Source organism: Nicotiana tomentosiformis, chromosome 8 (assembly GCF_000390325.3).
Source record: "Nicotiana tomentosiformis chromosome 8, ASM39032v3, whole genome shotgun sequence".
Taxonomy (NCBI): domain Eukaryota; kingdom Viridiplantae; phylum Streptophyta; class Magnoliopsida; order Solanales; family Solanaceae; genus Nicotiana; species Nicotiana tomentosiformis.
Window position 1 is genome coordinate 85,270,697 of NC_090819.1, and position 16,866 is coordinate 85,287,562.

At 40.0% G+C, this 16,866-nt stretch overlaps 1 protein-coding gene and 1 long non-coding RNA gene across 2 annotated transcripts; both read left to right on the forward strand.

Annotated features, from left to right (window-relative positions):
* The first annotated feature begins 1,130 nt into the window (after window positions 1-1,130).
* Window positions 1,131-2,613, forward strand: LOC104084544 (uncharacterized). Its single transcript, XR_683638.4, has 2 exons — window positions 1,131-1,362; window positions 1,996-2,613. It is a non-coding gene; the product is annotated as an uncharacterized lncRNA (long non-coding RNA).
* A 2,034-nt stretch (window positions 2,614-4,647) lies between these two features.
* LOC138897763 (uncharacterized) lies at window positions 4,648-5,997 on the forward strand. The gene is made up of 2 exons (XM_070183774.1): window positions 4,648-4,786; window positions 5,219-5,997. The coding sequence occupies exons 1-2, from the start codon at window positions 4,648-4,650 to the stop codon at window positions 5,995-5,997; spliced, it is 918 nt and encodes a 305-aa protein (XP_070039875.1).
* The last annotated feature ends 10,869 nt before the right edge of the window (window positions 5,998-16,866 follow it).

Here is a 16,866-nt window from a genome sequence, read left to right on the forward strand (position 1 = left end):
AAAAAATGGCATGAAGGAATGATTTTTTTTTTTTATAATTGTAGGTACGGACCAACTTATATGTATCTCAATTAATTTCAAAGTTATATGGTAACTTTGTCCATAATTTTAAATGGAAAAAAATAAGATTTAAATACGAGATTTCATGGTTCTCAACTCGTTTCATTTACCATTAGGTTAAGAGCCCGTTTGGCCAAGCTGCCAAAAACTGCTTATTTTAAAAAGTATTTTTGTTCAAATATACTTTTTGAAAAAGTACTTTTGCAAAATATCATTTTGTTTTTGGCCAATTCGTTTGAGTAGTGCTTTTTGCAAGCTCATTGTGTTTGGCCAATATTTTAAAAAGGCATTTTTAAGTATCAAATTACGAAAAAGAACATTAAAAGTTTAATTTGCAATTAGTATTATTTAGAAAATAAATATAAAATACAGTTATTCAAAACAATAACATTGAGTGTTTGGTATTGCTTATTGTTTATATGATAATTTAAATATAGCAAAATACACTATTAATTATAAATTTAAAATATACTCTTAGGAATAAGAGAAAGAGAATAAAAATATGATTGAAATAAAAAAGAGAAAAAATATGTAGTAGAAATAAAAAAGAAAAAGGAAAAAGAAAAGAAAAATATTAAATTAATGAGAGATAATTTGAAAAATATAAATTTATTGTAAGGTCATTTTTGTCTTGAATAAATTAACTTCTGTTTCTGCTTCTTGGAAGAAGCTAGAATCTGTAGCTTCTCCTCCAAAAGCAGAAAAACTGTTTTTTGCTGTTACTCAAAAGTATTTTTTTTATTTTGGCCAAACACCATAAAATTTTCAAGAAATACTTTTTTTCACTTAAAAAAATACTTCTGACTTTCTAGAAGGTTGGCCAAATAGGCTCTAAGACTCGGGGGTGCATGAAGGTACGAATTTCAATACAACTTCTCTAGTTTCTTTTTTTTTTTTCAGAAAAAAAAATCCTTTTCTTTTGATTTCTATTATTATTAAAGAAATTCTTGGAGCTCCAAGTGAGTAAAGTTTTTATTAATAAATTGAACATCTTTTTCTACATATAATAAGAGGAAGTCCTTGGTACGACGAAGGTTATTCCGGTAATTGCAGCGTGTGTAAAAAACAAGCCTAACTACGTTATACACGTCGTTGCTCATTTCATATTGTTAAATTTATGGTGTCAATTGATGGTTCCACTATTATGTGGACAGACCCACGTCACAAATTGGCTTTTGTGAATTTCTTAAGCATTTTATTTCTATTTTCATTATTCACTCTCTCTCTCTCTCTCTCTCTCTCTCTCTCTCTCGTTGTGCTTCTTCTTCAGCTTTTCTCTGTTTGCTCTTTTCTCTTTTTATGGTGGGTTCTTCTTCTTCTCTATTTCCTTTTTGTTTACTTTTAGTGTTTTAATCGTTTGGTTTCTTTTAATTTTTCTGTTCCTCCCTCTTTTACCAGTTGTATTAATTCTTTTCCCTCTTTTCTTTTGCTCATTTTTTTTGTTTTGAACGGAAATGCTGATGTATATGTGCTTGGCTTGTCATTGTAGTATAGTTCATGTGTTTCTTAGTCTTCTCTTTCTCAGAGTTTGTCTATTTTGTTGGTGTGAGTTCTCTGTTTTCGGAGTTATTTTGTGTAATCTTTTCTTTGTTATTGCAATTTCTTTATTTGTACCGTGTGTATATGAATGTTAGTTCCCTATTCTTTTTTTTTTAATAATTGTTAGATTTTTTACATGCATGTTAGTATTTGTTCCTGATTTTTACATGCATTATATCATTTTGATGAATTTTGTTACCAACAACTTATTTGAAGTGGACTATGCATCCGAGGTGTTTGATGATATGTTTGCAAGAGGTGAATCTGGACTTCAGTTTATGTTAGGTTTCTCTACTCATGATTATGTGCTGCTTTCACGATAGATGAAAATTACATTTCATTTGATTTAGTTACTCGCGTCCTTTATTAACTTGTGAAATAATCCCTGTTGGACAGGAAAGTCCATGAAGATATGTACTTGCTCAGTATCATTCTGAATCAACAAATTAGAAGGATTTCAACACAGGTACCTTTAATCTCATGGTTGCAGGAAATTATATTGTATTTTGTTTGGCTACTGGCGTTCAGCTCAAATTCAGGAGCTCAGGTATGTACTTTTGTGACATTTAAAACTAAAAAGACGGTGCATACTTACATTGGGCCTTGTAGTTTGAAATTTTAAGGGTTTCTTTTACCAGCTTGCGTGATAAGAAACTTATTTTCAGGACTCAAGGTATATACTTTTATTACATTTATAACTTAAAACACGGCGCAACACTTATATGAGGTCTTGTAGTTTGAGATTTAATGGGTCTCTCTTTCCTAGCCTGCGCAATGAAAAAGCATGTATATCACTTGGTTTAGTAGTTTGTGTTAGCATTTTCGCTATGTAGTTTCTCATTTCATTATTATTAGAACTTGATTCAGCAAATAAAACCGAAGATGTCAAGTGCCCTGAGGAATGCCCTTGCATAGGCATAAGGACCGGTACATTGAGTGTCTTAGAAATCTTTTTCCTTTCATTTTGTTATACCTTTCCATTGCAATCTCAAATAAAGTTGATAAGTTGGTCTCTTTTTGGTTCTTTTTTTAATTGTTTTTGATGATATTGGTCTCATTTGGACCAGGTTATGCCCTTAATCTAATGATATGTTTTTCCCCATTTTAGTTATAGTTGAAATTGAATTTCTTGGGATGGTTTTTTCTTTTGGGTTGATGGTGAGTGATTTTATACACCGAAGACTAATACATTGGAGTAATTTCATATGGGTGTTGACAACAATGGAAGCCCTAGAAGTTTGTACATATTCCATAAGTTATTGTTCACTCTTAAAAGTCATTTCTTCCGACCACCACTATATCTGATAATGTTATATTTTTGGTTCCATTGTGGGGTAGTTTTCCAGCTTTGAAATAAGTGAATTGTGTTAGCTCTTACTTAAAGTGAAAAAGTCATCTTTATTACAGGACATGTACAACCATACCAATGAAAGATATGGACTAAATTATTTACGTATTATGCATTCAAATTAGTTTGTCTGAACTAAAGAGATTTATCATTTGTAAATAGCCTTAGTCAACTGCAACTGATGTATTTCAATATATGTACTCTATCAAGTAGGCTGGGAATCCTAATGAGCTGGGAATCCTAATGAGTAAAAGTAAGGTAAAAGAAGCTGGGAACCCTCCTCTTTGCATTAGTATGAATCATAAGAAAATCTAAAAATTATTAGGGGAAGAGCACTTTTGTTGGTGTAATATACCTTGGATTTTCTAATTATGTACGCTATAACAGTATGAATTTTGAGATTCGAACCATCTTTCATTAGTTCGGGAAAACAAAATCTTGTGTTACTAGATTGACAAGTTTATTTGTAACTGCATTTTTTGCTGTGTAACAATGTAAAAGGCAGTACTAAGTAACATTCAAGTATGTACTGTACATGTACATGCTACGCGAAAAAACAGCACCAAAACAGAAAAAGAATTTTAGCAATAATAAATATGTCCTCTAACAGTAGTTAAATTTGTATACGGGTAAAATCGAGCTCGATATTTGATCGAGTTTCCGAACTCTTTTATTAGGCCAGGGTCAAAATATTTGTGATCGGGTGAAGTCGAGCTCAAAGATCGATCTAACGATTAACACCACTAACCGAGATCGGCACATGATTGTTATGATCGAACCCAAAGCACTATCAAAATTAGCCATCGAAACCATTAGGTTTGCCTTCGAGTTTGCCTAAGGCGTAACCGATCCTGTTTCTAACGGTCTCGAAGAAAGCTTTGCCAACTCATCCGATAAGGGTCCGTAATTCTCGCCATTAACCAGTCATTATGGCAGAAATCGTGTAAAAGGGAACCAACGATCTTCCAAAATTAAGGACTTATGTTTTTATAGTACAATTAAATAATACCCTAAAGGGTAGGTCTCCCTCAATATATAAAGGGGACTTGACAATCCATTAAACAGACGGTAACATACGCTCATAAGCAATACATTTTTCAAGCTCCCACTCTTTGATATTTTTTCTGTCAATAAAAGTGTATTCAAACTCAAGAGTGGCTAACATTCTTAGAATTGGAATCATCCAATTCCTGTGGTTTGCAGTTATTTTATCGCTATTTATTTTAATTGCAATTTAATTTTGCGCTTTGTATCAAGTTAATTCACATGTCCTTATAACCACTAACAAATTCAATTGTTATCCGATTTTGAGGGTAAACAGTTTGACGTCCAACGTGGGCCAAGGATAATAGTGGTTATTTGATACAAATATCCATAACACACACTACTTTACACTTGCTCTTTGAAGTGTCTTTGATTTCAGGCTAAAAATGACAAACTCTCAACTAGCACCCCTACCTATCGACAACGAGTCCGGTCATCATGGTGAGAATAACAACATAGTGCGCGGTAACGTAGGGCCACCCGCTGGTCCCGTAGGAATTACGATCGCAGACCCGATTGATGTTAATTCACATGTGGCGATCGGCGCCAACTTGCCTACCGACCCTAGAAATAACATCCGTGGTAGGGCCCGATCGGCGACTCGAAACACACACAATAATGAAGAAGACGGGATCTGCCTACGGATGATCTTCGAAATGCTGCAAGCTCAACAGGTGGCAATAGCTCAGTTGCAGAGCCAAAACCAAACGTCGAGCAGGGTTGAACCCGATCCGCCCCGTGAAGTCACCCGCAGAAATGAACCGGTCATAGTAAGGTCAAATGAACAAGAATCAGGTACTAATCCCGAGATTATAAAGATGCTCGAGGAGATGACAAAGCAGGTAGAATCGGGAGAAAAGAAAATCGAGGCGAACAACAAAAAGGTGTAAACCTACAATTCCAGGGTGGATCAAATCCCAGGAGCACCTTCGATATTGAAAGGACTGGATTCCAGGAAGTTCGTGCAAAAACCTTTTCCTTTAAGCGCGGCTCCAAAGCCAATCCCCAAAAAATTCCGTATGCCTGAAATACCTAAGTATAACGGAACAACCGATCCAAACGAGCATGTAACTTCTTACATATGCGCCATCAAAGGGAACAACTTGGAAGACGACGAGATCGAGTCTGTTCTGCTAAAATTTTTTGGGAAAACCCTGTCAAAAGGAGCTATGACATGGTATCACAACTTACCTCTTAATTCTATTGATTCATTTGCTATACTTGCAGACTCCTTTGTGAAAGCACATGCTGGTGCCATCAAGGCCGAGACCGGGAAATCAGACCTTTTCAAAGTTAAACAGAAGGATAACGAGATACTCAGAGAATTCGTGTCCCGTTTGCAAATGGAACGAATGGACCTGTCGCTAGTCGCTGATGATTGGTATGTTCAAGCTTTCACTCAGGGACTCAATATTCGGAGCTCGGTGGCTTCAAACAAATTGAAGCAGAATCTGATAGAATACCCTGCTGTTACCTGGGCAGATGTACATAACCGGCATCAATCAAAAATCAGAGTTGAAGATGACCAACTCGGCCCCCCCTCAGAATCTGTTTATCTCGTTAGAACCCTCGAAAGAGTCAAGAGAGACATCGACCGTGAGCCAAGATCAAACATGTATCAATATCTACCATATGATAGAGATCGAAAGAGCAGCGGGTCAGGGCCGAACCCTGTAAGAAACGACAGGAGAAATGATCATGGTCGAAGCAACTGGGGGCTCATGACCAAAAACAGCTTCGACAGGTCCATCGGGCCTAAAGAAGCGGCGAGGTTATCAGAATACAACTTTAATGTCGATGTTGCCGCCATCGTATCTGCTATCGGGCGCATCAGTGATACCAAATGGCCTCGACCTCTGCAATATGATCCGACTCAAAGGGACCCTAACCATATGTGCAAATATCATGGCACTCACGGTCATAGAACGGAAGATTGTCGACAGCTGAGAGAAGAAGTGGCATGTTTATTCAACAATGGGCACCTTCGAGAATTTTTGAGCGACTAAGCCAAGAACCACTTTAAAAACAGGGATTCTAACAAACAAACAGGACAAGAAGATACCGTACCTCAACACATCATAAATATGATCATCGGTGGAGTCGATATCCCACAAGGGCCGATGTTGAAACGCACCAAAATATCCATCACGAGGGAGAAATGAACTCGAGACTACGTACCAGAAGGAATTTTATCTTTCAGCGATGAGGATGCGGAAGGGATCGTACAACCTCACAATGATGCACTGGTAATATCTGTACTCGTAAATAATACTCGAATTAAACGTGTGTTGATTGATCCAGGTAGCTCGGCCAACATTATTCAGTCGAGGGTCGAGGAACAGCTCGGTCTACGAGACAAAGTCGTGCCTGCAGTCCGAATTCTTAACGGGTTCAACATGGCATGTAAAACCATTAAGGGGGAGATAACGTTACCGGTCAATATCACCGGAACCATATGAGAGGCCAAGTTTTATGTGATCGAAGGAGACGTGCGGTATAACGCCCTTCTCGGAAGGTCGTGGATCCACAACATGAAGACATTGCCCTAAACTCTTCACCAAGTGTTAAAATTCCCAACTCCAGAAGGGATTAAGACTGTCTACGGGGAACAACCGGCCGCAAAAGAGATGTTTGCAGTCGAAGAAGTGATTCTAATATCAGTACTCACAACATCGAAGGAACCAAATTCGGGCGCAAACCAAGAGGCCAAATAGCAGTCACCGACACCGGCCACGACCCAATCGGATAAGCAGGGGACTTATGAAGACAATGATTACGAGGTCCCCCAATCTTTTATAATCCCCGATAACTCAGACGCAACCAAATCAACGGTCGAAGAGCTGGAACATGTTATATTGGTCGAGCATCTGCCCGATCAGAAGGTATACCTAGGCACGGGGTTAACTCCCGAGCTCAGGAAAAAACTTATTCAATTCCTTGTAACTAATATAGATTGTTTTGCTTGGTCCCATCTTGATATGACAGGGATCCCACCAGAGATAACCACTCACAAACTAAGCCTGGACCCGAAAATCAATCCGGTCAAGCAGAAGAGGAGGCCTCAGTCCGAGGTCATACATATTTTCATCAAGGACGAGGTAACTAAACTCCTTAAAATAGGGTCTATTTGGGAGGTTAAATACCCGGATTGGTTAGCAAACGTAGTGGTAGTCCCTAAAAAAGGGAATAAACTAAGAATGTGTGTAGATTACAAAGATTTGAATAAAGCATGCCCAAAGACTCCTTTCCTTTGCCCAACATCGACTGTATGATCGATACCACGGCCGGCCACGAGATCCTCAGTTTTTTCGATGCCCATTCCGGGTACAACCAAATACGGATGGACCCAGGTGATCAGGAAAAACCCTACTTCATCACTAAATATGGCACATATTGTTATAATGTAATGTCGTTTGGATTAAAAAATACTGGTGCCATATACCAACGTTTAGTAAATCGGATGTTCGAAGAACAAATAGGAAAATCGATGGAAGTTTACATTGACGATATGTTGGTTAAGTCCCTGCGAGCAGATGACCATTTAAAACATTTGCAGGAAACCTTCAGCATATTGAAGAAATACAATATGAAGCTGAACCCAGAAAAATGTGCGTTCGTCGTTGGATCAGGTAAATTCCTCGGGTTCATGGTATCCAACCAAGGAATCGAGATCAACCCCCACAAGATCGAAACCATAGAAGATATCACGGTCGTAGACAACGTAAAGGTCGTGCAAAGGCTAACCGGGAACATAGTCGCTCTGGGGCGATTTATCTCGAGGTCGTCCAACAAGAGCCACAAATTCTTCGCGCTGTTGAAAAAGAAGAATAACTTCTCACGGACTCCTGAATGTCAACGAGCTCTGGAGAATCTCAAAAGATACTTATCTATCACACCGTTGCTTCACACACCAAAGACAAATGAATAACTATACTTGTACTTGGCGGTCTCAGAGATAGCGGTAAGTGGAGTCCTAGTTCAGGAAGAACGAGGTACGCAATTTCCGATCTATTATGTTAGTAGGACCTTAAGTGAGGCAAAAACTAGGTACCCTCACCTAGAAAAATTGGCTCTCGCCTTGCTAAGCGCCTCCACGAAACTAAAACCATACTTCCAATGTCACCCTATATGTGTCGTAACAACTTACCCGTTAAGGAACGTTATGCATAAGCCCGAACTCTCAGGCCGATTGGCCAAATGGGCCGTGGAAGTAAGTGTTTACGATATTGAGTACCGGCCCCAGACCACCATTAAGTCACAAATTTTGGTAGATTTCGTGGCCGACTTTACGCCGACCTTAATACCCGAGGTCGAAAGAGAGTTATTGATTAACTCGGGGACTTCTTTGAGAATCTGGACCCTCTTCACGGACGGCGCCTCAAACGCAAAAGGGTCCGGACTTGGCATCGTACTAAAGCTTTAATACCGGTCGAGGTCTTAGAACCAAGCATCAGATTCCGACATTCAACAAAGGAATCGAATGACGAGGCTATGAGTACGAGCTTGGAACTATTAGATGAAAGGCGCGAAGCCACCCTTGTCTGGTTGGTCGCCCATAAATAGCGGATCAAGAGATATTATAATCGAAGGGCCAACCTTCGATATTTCAATACCGGGGACTTAGTATTAAGAAAAGTTACACTGAACACACGAAACCCGAACGAAGGAAAATTGGGGCCAAACTAGGAAGGACAGTACCAAATTATCGAGATCACCGGAAAAGGTTCTTACAAGCTCGAAACAATGAATGGCAAACAATTGTCGAACAACTGGAATATAACTCACTTAAAGAGATATTATTGCTAAGGTAAAACACCGCTTATTTCTTTTATTTTACATTTCAAACTAACACTTGCAGGTGACCAACAAGGGATGATACGAGATCCTAGGTCTGAAAGCACGCTTTGCACTTTTTTCTCCCTTAAACCGGTTTTGTCCCAAATGGGTTTTCCGGCAAAGTTTTTAACGAGGCAACAAGTAAATCATGCTAATCTAGAATCAAAGGCCGGCTATGAACCGATAACAAATGATCACAACAGCATTCGAGGTCTTTCTTCGGTCATCCCCGAACACTGGGGGGCAATATCCTCAGATATCGAATTTAACAAGGGAAAAAACTTCGTGATTGAAGTGTCTGGACCAATAAGATTTATTGTAAGGTCCAAACGGTCAAATAAGCCATGCCCGCTCAAATCGCTCGAGCCCTGGCATAAAACATGTATACATATACAACTATTATGCACAAAAAGAAAAAAGAAGACTCTTCTTTCCACATAAACATCTTGTCCTCAAAAATGTTTCTTGCATTTCTCAAGGAATTTCCTACACCTGATCCCCTAAAGACATCTAGCCCAAGGGCCACCTTAATTCGAGTTCGAACATTCACTTCACTCGGGGACTGTAGGCATTGCCTAAATTAAAAGGCTAAGGCCGTTTCGAGTTAATAAAACTCGAGGGCATGGAGCTTATTTGGCATTTCTCAAATGGGCCAGCAAAACCCGAGGGCACAAAGCTTTTTGGCAATGCCCGAATTAAAAGGCTAAGGCCATTCCGAGTTAATAAAACTCGAGGGCACAAAGCTTATTTGGCAATGCCCTAATTAAAAGGCTACGGCCATTCTGGGCCAGCAAAACCGGAGGGCACAAATCTTATTTGGCAATGCCCGAATTTAAAGGCTAAGGTCATTCCGAGTTAATAAAATTCGAGGGCATATAGCTTAATTGGCAATGCCCGAATTTAAAGGCTAAGGTCGTTCCGAGTTAAAAACACTCGAGGGCATGAAGCTTATTTGGCGATGCCCGAATTTAAAGGTTAAGGTCGTTACGAGTTAACAAAACCCGAGGTTGCAAAAGCTTACGAAAACCTGAACAAAATTCACTCTCGGCGAGTCACATCCTAAAAAATATGAGTATTCGGGAAGAGTTACAGACATACCAGATCTTACGATGCTCTAGAGATAATAAAATCAAAGGCAAAGCCTGTTCGAACTTGACTATTTAATGCTAAGGCATTTCAATCTTTGCAAAAACATAAAGTGAAAAGCAAAGGAAGAACTCGAGAAATTATCAAAAATAAAGAATTTATATTTATAAAGTGTTGTCTTTACAAAGGCCGAGCAATCTCGACACAAAATACTAAGTACAAAAAGAAACAAAATCAATAGAGGCCGCCTGATCTTGGCGGAGCATGCCTCGTCATCTGGATTCCTGGGGTCTTCTCCATCCTCGGGTCCGCTTGATTCCTCAGAATCCTCCTCCTCGGGATAAGCTAGCTCCTTGGCCTCGGCTTCTAGCACTTTGGCATCATTGATCTCGGACGATAAGTCAAAACCTCGAGCGTGAATTTTCTCGAGGGCCTGCCTTCGAGATTGCCACTTCGTGTGCTCGGCTATATTTTTTGATTGGTCTTGAGCAGCTTCGGCATCAGCCTTGTACTGGGCCACCATTTCAGCGGCTTCGGACTTGGCCACGACGATCTCCGACTTGGCCGTTTTGAGCTCCTTGACCAAATTATCTCGATCTGAGACGGCCGAACCGAGCCGAGATTGTCACGATCCGAAATTCTCTCCTTCGGGACCGTGATGTCGTCTAACATTTCACTTGCTAGGCAAGCCAACGTTAGAATAATATTAGCCATTTTAGAATAATTTTTAAAATTAATTAATAATAAAGGAATAAATGCAGAAATAAAGTCTGAAATAAAATGAATAATCCATAATACTAGTGATGTCTGAATACCATCCCAGAATTGGTGTCACAAGTGCACGAGCTTCTAGAATAATACAAATAAGGGTCCGAATAAAATAAAGCTTTCTGAAAGAAAGTACACAGCTAAAATAAAGTAGAAGGGAACTTCAGAGCTGCGAACGCCGTGCAACTATACCTCAAGTCTCCACTGGTAGCTGAATCTGAGAAAATCTACAGTACGCCGCTGGGACCAACTCCGAAATCTGCACAAGAAGTGCAGAGTGTAGTATGAGTACAACCGACCCCATGTACTCTGTAAGTGTCGAGCCTAACCTCGGCGAAGTAATGACGAGGCTAAGACAGGTCACTTACATTAACTTGTACGCAATAATAGTAATAACAACAATAATAGAAATAAAACAAGTAACTCATTTCAACAGTTGAAGCCAACTCGACGATCATAACCAATTATTATTTCAATCAATTTTCGTGGCTTCGTGCAACCCGCTCCAACAATATAATTCTTCAATAAATTTTCGTTGCGGCGTGCAACCCGCTCCAACAATATAAACTTAAAATATAATCCATTGTGGCGTGCAACCCGATCCCCCAATATATTGCTTTTCATTTCTGTTGCGGCGTGCAACCCGCTCCAACCATATAATTTGAACAACTCTTAAATATAATAAAAATACTCCAATAAATACCACATTCAGTAAGAAATTATTAGGCAACAATGCACACAATATTTATAAATTATTTAGGAACAAGTAATGACAAGTAGCAATTAATTGTGGAAATCAGAGAGAAAATAAGCAATTTAATTTCTAATATACTAAATGTCAAGTAGCAATTAAGTCACATAAGTCAAATAAACGTGTAACAATTATAGCATGGATTAAAGGCATAATATTGAGCAAGAAATATGAGAGAAACAATTAATATAATAATTAATTCATGTCTTAAAATAATTTATGATTTTAAATAATTATGCAAACAATTAATTTGACGACATATAGTCACTCGTCACCTCACCTATACGTCGTTCACATGAATTTCATATAACAAATCATTCAAGGGTTCTATTCCCTCAAGTCAAGGTTAACCACGACATTTACCTCGATTTGCAACCAACTCAAGATTCCAATACACCCTTGTCTCGCGAATTAGTGTCTGAAAGCTTCAAATCTAGTCACAAACAATTCAATTGTCTCAACATGAATCATACGAATTAATTCCATATGAATTTTATAAATTTTTCGGATTAAAATCCAAAATTTATTTTAAAAATTGACTGTGGGAACCACGTCTCGAATCCCAGAAAAACACACAAAATCCGAACACCCGTGCTGATACGAGTTCAACCATATAAAAATTATCGAATTCCGACATCGGATTGACCTTCAAATCTCAATTTTACATTTTTGGAAGATTTTATAAAAATCTAAATTTTTCTTCCATAAATTCACATATTCATGATGTAAATGAGTATTAAATCATGAAATATAATCAATATAGGATAATGAACACTTACCCCCAATGTTTTCTGGTGAAAATTGCCCAAAAATCGTCTTACCCGAGCTCAAAATCAAGAGAAGTGAAAAATGGGGTGAAATTCCATTTCCAGAATTTAAGTTTTGTTGCCTAGTCATTTACCCTATGCGATCGCGGCCACACTCCCGCGATCGCGAAGCACAAATTTTTTCTAGCATTTTTTTACTCTATGCGATCGCGACCATTCTCTCGCGATCGCGAAGAACAAAATTTTTCCAACAGCCTTCTCCAACTCTTCCGGACAGCTGCTAGTATAATAGTCATAACGTTTTGTACAAAACTCCAAATAACAAATAATTTTACTTTCTGAAAACTAGATACCAAGATATACAACTTTAATGTTTTGGTCATCTCCAAATTCCTTATAGATTTCGTGATATAAGCTTCCAAAGTCAGCCCTATGCAACACAAATTTCTTCTTTACGATTTCCAAACATCTTCCCGGACAGCTGTAGTGTACCAATCATTACTTTTTGTACACAACTCCAAGTGCCAAATAGTTTAATTTTCTGAAAATTAGACACACAGAGTTACAATTTTTATTTTTGGATCATCTCCAAATTCCTTATAGATTGCGAGATATAAGCTTCCAAAGTCGGGTCAGTGCAACAGAAGTTTCCTCTACGCGATCACGAAAGGTCATCCGCGATCGCGAAGCACCGATCAATTTCTCCCATTTTACTCATCGCGATCGCGGGCAATTACTCGCTATTGCATAGCACACTGCTGTAGCAAAAAATCACCAGCTAAAAATGGCCTAGAAATGGTCCGAAACTACCCTGCAACTCACCTGAGCCCCTCGGGACCCCGTCAGAATATTCCAACAAGTCCCGGAACATAATACAGACTTACTTGAGGTTTCAAATCATGTCAAACAACATCGAAATTACAATTCACACCTCGATTCAGACTTAGGAGTTTTAATCTTTTCAATTTACAAAACTTGTGCCGAAACCTGTTAAATGAATCCAGAATGACTTTAAATTTGGCACACAAGTCATAAATGACATAACAAAGCTATTTCAATTTTCAGAATCTCAACTCGAGTCCAATATCAATAAATTCAACTCTGCGGTCAAACTTTGGAAATCTTTAGCTTTTATATTTCTAATTTTTTGTTAAATGGCGATAATTTAGGCTAGGGACCTCCGAATTCAATTTCAGACATACGCCCAAGTCCCAAATCACGATGCAGACCTACTGGAACTGTCAAAACACTTATCCGGGTCCGTTTGCTCAAAATGTTGACCAAAGTCAACCTAATTGAGTTTTAAAGCTCTATTTCACATTTTAATCAATTTTTCACATAAAAACTTTTCGAAAAATTATATGGACTGCGCATGTAAGTTGAGGAATAATGAATAGTGCTATTTGAGGTCTCAGAACACAGAAATAATTTATTAAATTTAATGATGACCTATCAGGTCATCACAGAGATTGAAGCTCCTCAACCCTTTTTGTTTGAACCCCGGCCCTTTCCTTGTCCTCTCCATTCATCGGTCTCTGCTTTGATTATGTCCATTTCAGCTCGGAGCTGAGCAATCCGATCGAATTTTTGCTAGACCTGCGGATTTTAGCCATCAGTCACCGAATCAAATTCATCATCACTTCGAAAACTTTTACCTGCTCGACCAAGTCAGCGTGATCCTTCCAGGCCATTTCCAGCTCGGCACAAAGGTTCTTAGTCTCCCCTTTGAGCTGCTCACTAAGAAGTTTAAAGGCATCAGTCACCGAATCAAATTCATCATCACTTACTTCGAAAACTTTTACCTGCTCGACCAAGTCAGCGTGATCCTTCCGGGCCACTTCCAGCTCGGCACAGAGGTTCTTAGTCTCCCCTTTGAGCTGCTCACTAAGAAGTTTAAAGGCATCTCTCTCTTCGAGTTGCTTCAGGTTATCCCGGTACCTCAAAAAAGCCTCGTGATGAAGCACCGAAGCCTATGAGCAAGAAGGGAAACACTAAAACATCTGCAAAATAATCTAAGTATAAATCAAAAATTCACTTGGAAAACGAGAAGTTACCCGATTCAGCGCCTGTTGCGCTTCATTGAAAAGGGAGGTGCATCCACCTCGTTCATCTTAGCTTGATCATCCTCGGTCACCAAGCACCAAAGATAGCTAGCCACCCCTACTGGGGCGGAGAGAACCCGGGCATCCTCCGGAAGTGAAAAAACAATGGTGCGCTTCCGATCAGGATATGCACTCGGAGCAGAGAATCGATCAACCAATTTCGGGATGAAGGAAGGCCTGCTTGCTTCTGAGGGAGAGCTCTTCCTCGGTATCCCTAGATCTCCAAAACCAACGGTGTCCTCTGTAGCCGTCGAATCCACACCAACGAAAAAACCACTGAAGGGATCGTTCGATCTATGGACCCCCTTGAGGGGGCGTTCTTTTGCAACCTGGGCCTCGTTAAACATCGACTCTGTGAACGAGGGCGAGTCGATAATCTCTCTCGGGCCGAGTGCTTCATGTGGGGCTTTGCCTGAATCTTGGGAAGCCTCAACTCCTGCCTCCACCTCGGTCTCCCCGACGTGATGAAATTCAGCCTCGCCTCCCCCTGGTTCGTAGGCCCCTTGCCCTTCGAGGTGAGACGACATACTTTCCACGAGATCAAAAGCTTCACCTTCCCCCTCGGATTCATCCTTCGGTCGATGGGGTGAATCCAGGGACAATGCTCGACCACTGGTGCTTCCCTTGGGTTTACGAGCCAATCCTTTATTTGGCCTTTTCTTCTCAGGGCCCGGGGAACTCAGAGCCTTTTTCCTTTCCTTTTCTTTATCCTGCTTCGGAGCAGGGGGATCGGCGTATATATCGTCATCGGCTGATGGGGGCCTCATTTCGACATCTTTTGGTAAACCTGCAAAAACGAGATCGATGATGTGAAAGTAAGATCAAATATAACTTAGAGGAGAAATTCTCACCATGGTTACGAGCCTCCCATCGGCCTTTCGAGAGCTCACACCATAAGCGTTCGGAATAAGGTATCTGTGTCACAATGCCCTCGACCCACTCCTTAAGTCGAGGAACGACATCCGGCATCTGGGCAACAACTGCATCATCACATAACATCAATAAGAAGGGAGGGAAAAGAAAAGCAATAAAAGAAATCTTGAAGGCGAAATTACACTTACATTTCATATTCCATTTTTCAGGAATTGGCATATTCGCAGCCGGGATTAAGTCCGAGGTCCTCACTCGAACAAACCGGCCCAACCAGCCCCGGTCCCGATCCTCGTCGATGCTTGAGAATAAGGTCTTAGTGGCTCGACGTGCGAGCTTGATTAATCCTCCACGATAAAGTCGAGGGCTATACATGCGCATAAGGTGGTCGAGGGTAAATGGACACCCCTCGAGCTTGCTCACAAAGAAATGAAGTAGAATAACAATCATCCAAAATGAAGGATGGATCTGCCCAAGCGTCACCTCATACCTTTTGCAAAATGCTACGATAACTGGGTCTAAAGGACCCAGCGTGAAAGGGTAAGTGTAAACACTTAAAAAGCCCTCCACGTAGGTGGTGATCGATTCCTCGGGAGTAGGGACCACTATGAGTTTATCTTCCCAGTTGCAGTCCTTTTTTACCTTATCGAGGATATCAACTGTAATAGTACATATATACCTCGAGACTGGCTCGCACTGACCCGGTACTAAGGGGGTTTGGTCGATCTTGAAGTTGGCCCCGGTTGGGCACTCCGAAGGGAAAAACGACTTTAGAAGGGGTTCCGGTGTTGATTCCTCAGTAGCAGCAGATGAAATATTTTCCGATGGCTTCGAGGAAGAAAGGTTTTCTTTATGAGGAACAGATTTTGAAGTCTTTGCCATTTCTTCTAAATGGAGGAGAGAAGAAGATGTTAGTAAATGAGGAGTTGTAACTAGCAGGTACCTTATGAAGAAATTTCAAAATAACTCACAAGGAAGGAATTTCTTAAGCTTAAAACCAGAAGGTGAGGATGATGAAATTCTCTTAAAACGCAAGAGCAAGAGTTGAAATGGAAAAGGTTCTAATGAATGGGTTGAAGGGTATTTATAGTGTTCCCAAACGGCGGTTCACATCACGGCGGTTCGTATCCCAAGATGGCCGACCATTGACTGACACACATTTAATACCTCGAAGACATGACCGACAAGATGTTTCCACTATTCTTATCACTTACGTTATGAATTCGTCGTCACGTTTTTAAGAAGTGAAAGCTCGAATCGTTTCCCATCATTTGTTCTCTGAAAAATAAGGAGATTTTGACGTCATGTTTTTGTCACTTGCGTCATGATAAATCGAAGTGAGAATCTGAGGCTCATATCGTTTCTCGTCATCTACTCTCCGAAAAATGAGGGGACTATCTGTATACAGGTAAAACCGAGCTCGATATTCGATCGAGCTTCCGAACTCCTTGAATAGGCCAGAGTCAAAATATCTGTGATCGGGTGAAGTCGAGTTCAAAGATCAATCTGACGACTAACACCACTAACCGAGATCGACACATGATGATTATGATCGAACCCAAAGCACTATCAAAATTAGCCATCGAAACCATCAGGTTTGCCTTTGAGTTTGCCGAAGGTGTAACCGGTCCTATTTCTAACAGTCTCGAAGAAAGCTTTGCCAACTCATCCGACATGGGTCCGTAATTCTCGCCA